General features: G+C 25.3%; 1 protein-coding gene across 2 annotated transcripts in view; it reads right to left on the bottom strand.

The window, feature by feature from the left end:
* Positions 1–1,849: 1,849 nt before the first annotated feature.
* Positions 1,850–11,056, bottom strand: part of LOC100210703 (diacylglycerol kinase beta) — a 44,671-nt gene continuing 35,464 nt past the window's right edge. Inside the window, exons 18-25 of one of the 2 annotated variants that reach the window (XM_065810196.1) lie at positions 9,262–9,331; positions 8,075–8,165; positions 7,921–7,985; positions 7,127–7,217; positions 5,233–5,377; positions 5,031–5,151; positions 4,895–4,955; positions 1,850–2,480 (exon numbers count right to left, since the gene is read on the bottom strand). In XM_065810196.1, coding sequence (XP_065666268.1) covers positions 2,379–2,480; positions 4,895–4,955; positions 5,031–5,151; positions 5,233–5,377; positions 7,127–7,217; positions 7,921–7,985; positions 8,075–8,165; positions 9,262–9,331 — 746 coding nt within the window. In that variant the 3' untranslated portion in view covers positions 1,850–2,378. Of the gene's footprint in view, positions 2,481–4,894; positions 4,956–5,030; positions 5,152–5,232; positions 5,378–7,121; positions 7,218–7,920; positions 7,986–8,074; positions 8,166–9,261; positions 9,332–11,056 lie in introns of those variants that run through there. The other variant, XR_010641789.1, reaches the window with a different exon arrangement.

Here is an 11,056-nt window from a genome sequence, read left to right as displayed (position 1 = left end):
AACGAAAAATTTTTATAAGTTTTTATTTTTTATTAGTTTGTATGAGAAAAAATATTTGTAAACTACTTCGGTAACATTCAAAATTTACTTACTAGAAGAAATTTTAATTAAAACTGGTTTTGTGTTGCAAAAAGTATACATTTTATCTTTTATTATTATATATTATGAATACCGTAAAATTAAGTTCGATCACTTAAGCTTTAAACATTTATTTATCACGCATAAATAAAATTTTTTTTTGCTGAAACATACAGAAAGTTATATTGATAATTGATGTTGTAAAAATAAAAAAATGAAAAATAAAAACTAGTACTCAATATTCAATTTAAAATGAAAACATCTTCTTTGACCGAACTTTTTTCAATTAAAAAAAAAACACTAATTTGCTTTAAATGAGTTTTGTATGTTTATTGGCAAATCTTGCACGTATCGTTGACGATAGTAGAACAGCAAGATTCACACAACCAATCGTCACGATTAGCAATGCATCCATAATTTCGTTATTTGCTGAGCTGTAATTTTATCTCAAAAAAAAAAAAGTGTCATAAGCTTGACATTTTTTAGAACTCAAAGAACCGTCAGTTAATTTTGAAATTATGAACAAATTTTTTATTCAAATAAAATACCGTCTGGTATTTGGTAAAATGGCGTCTATCCATTATAAAAATGTCAAAATTTACTAGTAAATTTACAAGAAATGTTACCGGTAAATTTTACATTCGTAACACTTATCAACGTTTCACAATATTAATGCTAATTGTCTCCATGTTTATACGTGAATGATTGAAGTTAGAGTATTTCAAAATTTCACGAATCTTTATAAAAAAAGTTGTTAATTTTCAAAAATTAATAGTTTTTTTTTGTAAATATAATAAATTTGGTGATTCTTAATAATACTAAGATTAAATTTGATCATTTATTTTAATAATTTGCTTATTTTAGATTTTAATAGTATGCATATTTTAAAAATTATTGTTTTGCTAAAGAACTATTTCAGCAGGTTGCATATAAACATTACTTTTTTTTTTATAGATTCATTTTTACGAAGTAATTACAAATATTATTTGAGAAAAAAAAGTTTGTAAAATTTGAGTTTTGCACGGTTTTTTTGTATTTTTTCCGAATGACCGAAGTTACATGGTGACCGAACTTAGGCGATTTTAACGGTATATATAATATAATAAATGTTTATAATAAATATACTAAATTATTAACAAATAGAATTTGAATAATAAAAAAAAAAGTAATCCAGAAAAGCAAGAAAAAATATCTGGATAAGCTTCCTGAAATAAAAATAAAAAATATTGAAATAAAGAAGACTTAGATAATATAAATTATAAGCATTTTTCTTCATGTAAAATGCATTTACAGAAATATTTACGTTAATAAAACTTATTTTCACACAGATCCTAACTGAACTTTGTAATATTCACAACTTGAATTAAATAATCTTTATATTATAATCATATATTATAACTATATCCTTTAAATATATATATATATATATATATATATATATATATATATATATATATATATATATATATATATAAATTATACTTTTATAATCTTTAATAAAAAAAAATATTTCTAAAAGCTGATACAGCACTAAAAAAAAAGACTATTAAAAATCTATAAAACAAAAAAAAGTTCATTTTTTCTTTGTTCAAGTTTATTAGACAAAAGCAGAAATATGAAGACTTGTTAAGTTCGTGTAGTTGTTAACTTTACCGTTATTTGTAAATTTAGAATAACTTAGTCAACTGTTTTTCAAAATAACGAGCGATTAAAGAAAAGTCGGCAAAAATTTAATATAAAAAAATCTTGCACATTTTTTTAAGAAAAAAACCAAAGTTGAACAAAGGTTTCGTAACAAATTTAATAATACCTAACAAGCTACAAGATCTGGCTCAACACGCCAGCGCGTTCGTTATGTATATATTATTCTATACAATATATCTATGCGTGTGTGTGTCTGTGCGTGTGTGCATTAGCACAAATATATTTGATATAACATCGTATTTACAAATAAATGGAAATCATATAAAATAAAAACCTTATCTCTATTATATCACCTTGTGTAAATAAATAGATAAATAAATAAATAACGGTTTTTAAAATATTATGGAAATATGTTACAAATGAATTGCTACGTTGCATTTTACCCGGTATACACAAACAGTAAAAGACGATAAAACACGTTAAAGGTTAAAGTACTTAAAACAAAGATACATTAAAACAAAAACAAAAACAAAAATAAAAAACTAAATGTTTAATTAGTTGTTTTTAAAATCTAATGATAAAAAAAGATGCTAAAAACAATGGCTATATAAAATCATGCTAAAAATGAGCGAATTCTTTTCGAGAGCAAAAGAATTTTACACATCCGTCCCCCCACGTTTCAAAAAATGTAAAATATTTTTACTCTTTTGTGAAGAGGCGACACACATCGGCGTTTGATTGCGATGTTTAATAGTTATCTGAAATCAAAAATAAACTCTAAAAATAAAAACCAGTGCTATTAAACAATGAATACTTATATTTTATTTATGTGGAATATATTTCGCTAAAAAATAACATATTGAATATTTCACATGATATCTTGTTTTGTTAGACCATGGAAGTTCAAAAACAGATGGGAGTTTATCAAGCCACAATCATCAATGCAATTTCAAATCGTCTTAAGAATATGTTTGTAACCGACAAAAAAACAACAAGAGTTTCACTGGACATAAAACAGCTAAAATTCACTAAAATGATTCTTAAAAATCATTCAAAAAAGAATTATTCAAAGGATACATAGTTTAAATCATTAGTTATTGTAATTATTCAACATAATGTTTACTAAAATTCTTTAATTAAATAGAATTACTTTACTTTAAAAGCATATTGCTTTTAAAATAAAGTAATTCGATTTGAATCACAACACGACATTTGATTAAAAAGACAACTAAAACAATTTTTATTGAATCAAAAAAAATGTTTTCTAAATTACTAAAGCTTAAAGTTTCATTAGTCGTATATCATAATTCGATTCATTCTTGTAATTTTTCATTACAAACATAAAGAAATGTATCCTGGAAGAATGAAACGTGATAGGGACGACTTTAAAAAAATACATGGTTGGAGATCAACTTGTTAGTTTGGACTCAGGTATGGTTGATAATCAGAAAAATATTACTTGTGATCGATCAGAAGAGATTGGAGCATCAATACACAAAGAGCTGAATGGTAAAATCTACACAAATTACTCTTTCAAACAAAAAAATCAAATAGCAACACTCCAGAACTTTACTCCTGCGTATCTATTCAAGACGAAATTGTTACAACCCGCCCATTAACACTGTTTCTAAGATTGGTTGTTGTTGTTGTTGAAAGAAAGCCAGAGAATGAAGTGGAGAGTTACTTTCAATATGAGTTATCATATCCAACATCCTTATTTAAAGAAGGTGTCATGAGATCAGCATCAAAGTCAACACTGAAAACATTCATACTCAATAATGTATCACCAGTAGAAAAACCTGTATCAATCAAGATTGCTGATGGGGGCACTTTATTGCGGTGCTGCAATTGAAAAAAAAAATGAGTTATTTAGTGGAATTTTTCAAAAATACATTGATTTTTCTCAACACTATTAACTTGACACAATCACTTTTGATGGTTATCAGTTGTCCACTAAATATATTATCCACCAAAAGCGATCTGGTAAGATATCACAAACAGTTGAATTCAATGATCTCAATCCATGCCCAGCAGAAAGAATATAGAAGCAGGTCCTCAAGATACTTTGAACATTATTAGATGTGGCTGCAAAAGTCCATGTGGAAATAAATGCACTTGTCAAAAAGCTAGATTAAATTGTACATCATCTTGTAAAGAGTGCCATGGCGTAACATGCACTAACAGTAATAAAATATTCCAGAAGACATTGAAGAGGAAGAAAGACATTTTCTTGATGTTTTTGAGATATGAAAAACATCAAGAAAATTTTATATTAAAAATATATTTATATATAATTTTCAAAATATATACGGTGTCGGATTATCTTCATTTTCTTATAAATATTGGGTTATTTGAATGAGAATCGCTTTAAATGGGAGGAGGAATGGGGAGAGTCCTGAGAAAGATTTTATCCAAAATTTAAAAATTAGGTATAAAATGTAATATAAATTATAAATATATATATAAAAAAATATTTTTCCTCCTTCCCCAGGTAAATACCGGCGTCCCAATCTGTGTTTTTTAAAAAAATTGCTCAGGTTAGCAGAAATCCTCTATTCACTTTTTCATTTGCCATTTTTTTTTGCTCAACTCCAAAAACGTGACAAGATACACCATTAAAAAGCTGATAAAATTATCTTTCCACTGATATATAATATGCAGGCCCGTGACAATCATATTTAATAATAATGTCTCTATAAAAGATATGTAATATGTAAATTTTTTTACATGTTAAACATAAATTCTACAGTATTACTATTTGCCTCAACATATAAAGATTAGGCGTTTAAGTAAAGTCTTGATGTCATTTTTTTTTTTTTAATACAAAACAAGAGGTTACAAGCATAGTCCCAAAGAATTTCAATGCGGTTGAACTTCCATCTGCATTTATTCTAACATGGTTTTATACTTTTTAATTTATGAAAATATGAAAAAAAATTAAAAAAGAAATATTTTCATTTTTGATAACACATTTTTTTATTTAAACATTTAATTTCTAGATTTAAACTGGCACATAAAAGTACTTAAATTTCAGTTTCAGCTCAGAACTTTGGTCATAACAAGCATTTAAGATAATTATATAATTTACAGCAAAAATGTTATTATTACTGTATCACAAAATAATTTAAAACAGATTTACTAGTACTTAAAACTAGACAAAACAAAAACATACTCTTGATGGAGCTTGAAGCCACGGCTCACCATCAATTTGCATTGGAATAGAACGCTTCACGCTTAAAAGAAATAAAAAATTATAATTTTATTTACTTATAATGAACACGAGATTAATTTGATATAAATATTCTTACTTCATTTCTATGGAGGAACATTGGGCTATTCTTAAACCATGCTGACGAACTCCTGCTATTATCTGACCAACATATAAACTATTTTCTAAACCAACAACTTCAATTTTTCTGTCACCAATATCTGCACCAAAAAATATAATATGCTAATATGTGCATAAAAAAATCAAATATAAACTCACATAAAATATTTTTTATATTTTACTTTGAACAGCATTGGATAAATCAGCAGAATCTCTTTTATTGCTTTTTTCTGATTCTCCCCAAATATTCGCCCCGCCATATATACTTGGTATGTTTAAAATAGCGATTCCTTCTAATGGTGGGAGCTCAATTTTTTTACCATCACACTAAAAATAATAATAATAATAATAAGCATGTTTTTTTTTAAAGAAAATTAATAAATAAAACTAATTAACTTCTTTTTTAAAATTTTCTTTTAAATTGAAATTGAAAATAAATTAAAAAAAATGATGCCTTGGTAATTTATTATATTATTTAATTATGTTAAATTCATATATGATGTATCCAGTTAGATATAATACCAGAATTGATACCCTGGATATAAAATGCTTTATAATTCTTTTTGAATCCTCCATTTGGTTTCACACTTGTGTGATTCGGACAAGTTTTCATAATGCATTTTCTTATTTAACTATGACACTATGGATGCATTAAAATATTTTTTTAAAATGGGCTTTTACATTTATTTTGCAGACCAGGAGTATTTCTAGTGATACTACCACTAGGAGTATCACATCAAGGCTCCTCCTATTCAATGGTTATACACTCCTCCTACATTTACTAAAAGTTAAATTGTAGGTTTTATATCAAAGTTTTCCTTCAAGGTAAGTTGTCTTCACCAAGGCTAAGGTGCTTTACATTTTGATACATTTCTGTACACTATGTAATAACAAACCCAACCAAGTCAATTGAGACAATCAATAAAAAAATTTTATGTTTAGTCAAAGATGTACTGCAGTAATCTAGAAATCTAAAATTACTATTAACAAAAACAACACATTTTTAAAAATTATTCATATGAAAGTTTAGGAACAAATATTTGTAATTTTTAGAATAAAAAGTTTTTTTCACATATACATTTGTTACATCCTAATAAGTTTTTTTAATTTCTTTTTATTTGCATATTTATTTATCTGTTAGTTGTTTTGTGACATTTTTTTTTTCTGTTTTCCTTTCCATAAAACTGAGGGGTCACCACTATTACTGCCAAGATAGCTACTTGCTTTTATTTTATTTGTTACAAGCCTCTCAAAATGCTTTAGCTCTGAGATATGAAACTTTATAAACAAGACCGCTGTGTGGAGAAACGCATATCATATCTTACAGCTACTAACTTAATCTTATTTAGCTATGTTACCGGTTATTTTGGAAAATGGAATAAAAATCTATTTTGAAAAACGACCCCATACAAGTAATAAAATCAGAAAAAGTCTAAGTATACAATTTAAAAATTCACCTAAGAAATTACTAAACAAAGAAATTACTAAACAAAGAGTAGGCTATTGTTTAGCGATGTAATAATAAAAATACCAAAAGAAAATCTTGAAATGAAAAAGTATCCTAAACTTAAGCAAAATATGAATCTGATTCTTATTTAGGATATCTCCATGCAACTTGTTTTTTTGTGTTCTCTTTAATTCTGCTCACCATAATCATAAAAGCCATAATCATTTAAAAAGATAACAATGGACATCTTTTTCATACCTGCCGTATTATTGTACTATTATTATTACTATTTGAAAAGGTAGAAAGATTTTAACAGTAGAAATTAAATAAAAAAATTATGTTTTAAAGTATGAGTTTTTGAATATTGCATTAAATTTGACAAATCTATTTATTGTATATTGGAAAAATGTTAATGCATAACTAAAAAAATTATGAATAACTTAATTACCACGACACCTAAATTATATTTTATAACTCCATCTAAAAATTCTAGACTTATTATTATAACAGAACATTATTTTAATATATATATTTTTTATCTTGAATGTTGTTGAAGGAGCTTAAGTATTAAAAAAAATGTTGTTTATAATGGTGTCTATAAAATAAGAAAGAAGTTGAACAAACTTTACAATTAACTCCACGTCATTATGAAGACCTTTGCATGAACCAGCTAATTGCTCTGATGTTCCAGCCTCAAAATAGCGTAATTTATTTTTAAATCTAAATTAAAACAGAAAATTTTTACAAGTTATTAGACATCTTAAAATAATTATAAATTTAAATATTTAAAACTTATATTTTAATTAAAAACCACAGCTTATGCAATTTAATTTCTAAATCTTAAAAGAAATATATTTATTTGTGAATTCAAAACTTAAAGTTACAATGAAATTAATGTCATACTTCCTTGAATATGCTTATACATGAAAATACATGAAATACAATGAAACTAATGTCATACTTTTTTGTATATGCTGTTATATATATATATATATATATATATATATATATATATATATATATATATATATATATATATATATATATATATATATATATACATATCTATATATGTATATACATATATATATATATATATATATATATATATATATATATATATATATATATATATATATATATATATATATATATATAAAAGCATATACAAAAAACCGACCTTATTTGTATGTTTTATGGTCACCCCTTTGTGTCAAATTGTTTTTGCCGACCTGATGCAAGCTCAAACAGTTTTTCCTAATTCCGAGGGTTGTATATATATATATAATAATGAACAAAAATAAAAATAAAAAACTTATTTTTCTTTAAATTGTGTGTTTAAATCAATATTAAAAAATATATCAACTAATCAAAAATATTAAAATAAAGTGACTTAATATATGGATAAAATAAATTTCTAAACCTGCTATTGAACTTTTCGGGATTCTTTTCTCTTTGCAAATGAAACTTTAATGCAACTGAAGCATCCTTAAATAAAATAAATTAATAATTTAAAATTTAAAAAATTTTAAATTAAAAAATATATGAAAAAAAAAAATAGGTAAGATAAAACTCACAACACCAATAGAAAAATAGTTGTTCATTATATTTTGTGGCATGACATCACATTCTTCACTATTATCAATTTCTTCACAATCAATTTGCCACCTTTAAAAAAATGTAAACAAATTTGCAGAACAACTTATAATAAATATAATATAACAACAAAAAATATTTGTTGCATAAGTTATAAACAATTATAAAATATACGCTGTATAAAATATTAACAAAATGTGTATCAATAACGATTATATTTGAAATGGGAATTTTTGCACTTTTTAGAGAAAAGTTATGGTCAATAAACATTTTAAAGACATATTTTCTATCATATCTTCCTGAAAAAAATACTGAGTTATATATTAAATTTATATAATATTGTTTATCATTTCCATCAGCTCACTTTAATGGTCAATAGGAACTTGCCAAAGTCAATGGGAACTTGCCAAAGGTCTCGTTGACCATTATAAAATTTGGTCGCTAATCAAATTTTTAAATTTCTTCGAAACTCAACCAGTGCAGAGAGAATAAACAGTTAAAATATTGTACACAGGTAGATTGAATTAGCTAAAATTATTTCCAGGATATGAACAGGCCATTTTGGTTAATGCCAGTTATTATTATACAATGTTATTGTAGTGTCAGACTGTATTAGGTTTATTTATTCTTTTTCTACAGTGATAGGTAACTTTTACCATTTCTAAAAATGTGCATTAGATATGATAAAAACATCTCTTTTGCCTTTCCATTCACATATTGTAACACTATTTTACGATCACTAAATTACTTCGCTTATCTTTAATTTTGTTTGTTTTAATGTTACATGTTTTATGGGTTACAGTTTCTATCCTAAGCATTCCTGCAATACATGCTGTTTGAGTGAACTATGTCAGAGAAACTAAGTAGCAATGGTTGTTTACTCACGATACAAATCTACAGTAAGGACTAATTTATCAGGGTGCAGAAACTGATAACTCTATCAGTATATTTATTTGTTTCCTGTACCAAGGTATTTAGTAAGTGATGTTCAGTAACAGATTAAAATAAATATTGAAAGTACATTCTAAGGAACAGTCAAAATAAATTCAGGTGCTTCACTTAAAAAAACTCCACAGGCAACATTTAAAAAAAGTAATGCATGCAAACAGTACAGTATATACTTAAAAACAAACAGTACAGCATAAGTTAATCATAAAAACAAACATACCTGTCCATTGTAACTGAAGTACTTTCTGCAGTTTTAATAAGGTATTTTTCTATCTTTCCTCCATCGTAGCCTAGATAAAAAAAATACATACATACATTCATACAGACAGACATACAAACATATATATATATATATATATATATATATATATATATATATATATATATATATATATATATATATATATATATATATATATATATATATATATATATATATAGTTCTATAAGTAAAAAAATGAGTGCATTTGTGTGTTGTCAGAAAGTTAAAATCATTAATTTAATTACAAATTAATCATTTTTTTTAAAAAACCGCAAATTTAATTGACCAGAATGTTTTTAAAACATTCTGGTCAATTAAATTTTGAATGTTGATTAATATAAACAGTGTTTTTATTTTTATTTTTTTTAATAAAATGTTTGTTTTTTTATTTTTTTTAATAAAATGTTTTTTTAATAAAAATTTTTATTTTTTTTACTGTAAATCATGCACGGAGTATTGCTACATTGACTATCTTATAGCCTGACTTGCAACAAAGTGCTGCTACATTGACTGACAAATAGCCTGACTCGTAACAGAGTGCTGCTACATCGACTATCTTATAGCCTGACTCGCAAGGGAGTGCTGCTACATCGACTGAGGGTTTCTGAGACATGTATTTTTTTTAATATATCTATTAAATATATTTTATTAAATATATTTATTTTAGTAAGCATGTATTTTTTATGATAAATTTAAACATTTAAAACTGTTTTTTCATGTCTTTTTAAAAATCTTTCATAAGATTACTTTTTTAAATTATGAATAAGTTTAATTAAAATCTTCCTGTTGCAATGGAATGATATAATTGCTTTATTTTTTTTTTGTTTTTATTTTTACAAAGAATTGTTTAAAAGCTTTTTTTTTCCAACTTTACTTACAAATGATATGATTAAAAACTACTATTTAAAAAAAACAAAGTTATTATTAAAAAAGACTTTTTTGAAAAAAGATGTTTATGCAATTTAAAAATATAATATTTTTTCATGTCAAAAATTTAATTTCACTTTTTAAATAAATAACAATTTAAATAAAATTTTTTTCATTTATTAAACAATTGTTAGAAATAATTTGTAAAAGCATTTTATGTAACTTTAATAAAACCTTTTAAAAGATAAGTTTTAAAGTAATTTATTTCAACTTTTTTTTTAAATAATCTGCTGCACTTAACTAAATGTGTTCTATATACAGTGGGTGCAAAAAATATTCAACACTAAGGAAAAACTTTATTTAATTAAACACATTGTAAAAAATTTACTCAATACTTCATCATGTAACCTTTAGCAGCCAAAACTGCTTCTAAACGATTAGAATACTTGTTCACAAGATTAGCATATATGCTAATAGGAATTTTAGCCCACTCTTCCTTGCATATTTCTTTCAATTGGATAAGATTTCTTGGATCTCTCTCCTGTACCCTCAATTTCAATTCCCGCCACAGATTTTCAATTGGATTGAGGTCAGGTGATTGGCTTGGCCATTACAATAAGTCAATTTCCCTCTCCTGAAACCATGCACAAGTTACCCTAGTCGTGTGCTTAGGGTCATTGCCTTGTTGGAACATCCAACCTCGAGGAAGGTTGAGATGTTCCAACAAGACAATGACCCTAAGTTCCATGCCACGAGACATCTCTCTAGAATGCCCGATAAATTTCGGAGTTCATCCTTCTTTCTATGATCTCTGATTCCCCAGGACCTGCAGAAGAGAAACAACCCCAAAACATTATGCTGCCACTCCAAACTTCACTGTTGGGAC

The sequence above is a fragment of the Hydra vulgaris genome, chromosome 11 (genome assembly GCF_038396675.1).
Source record: "Hydra vulgaris chromosome 11, alternate assembly HydraT2T_AEP".
Lineage (NCBI taxonomy): Eukaryota > Metazoa > Cnidaria > Hydrozoa > Anthoathecata > Hydridae > Hydra > Hydra vulgaris.
The sequence above is the reverse complement of the archived record's forward strand: the minus strand, read 5'-3'. Positions and strand labels throughout refer to the sequence as shown.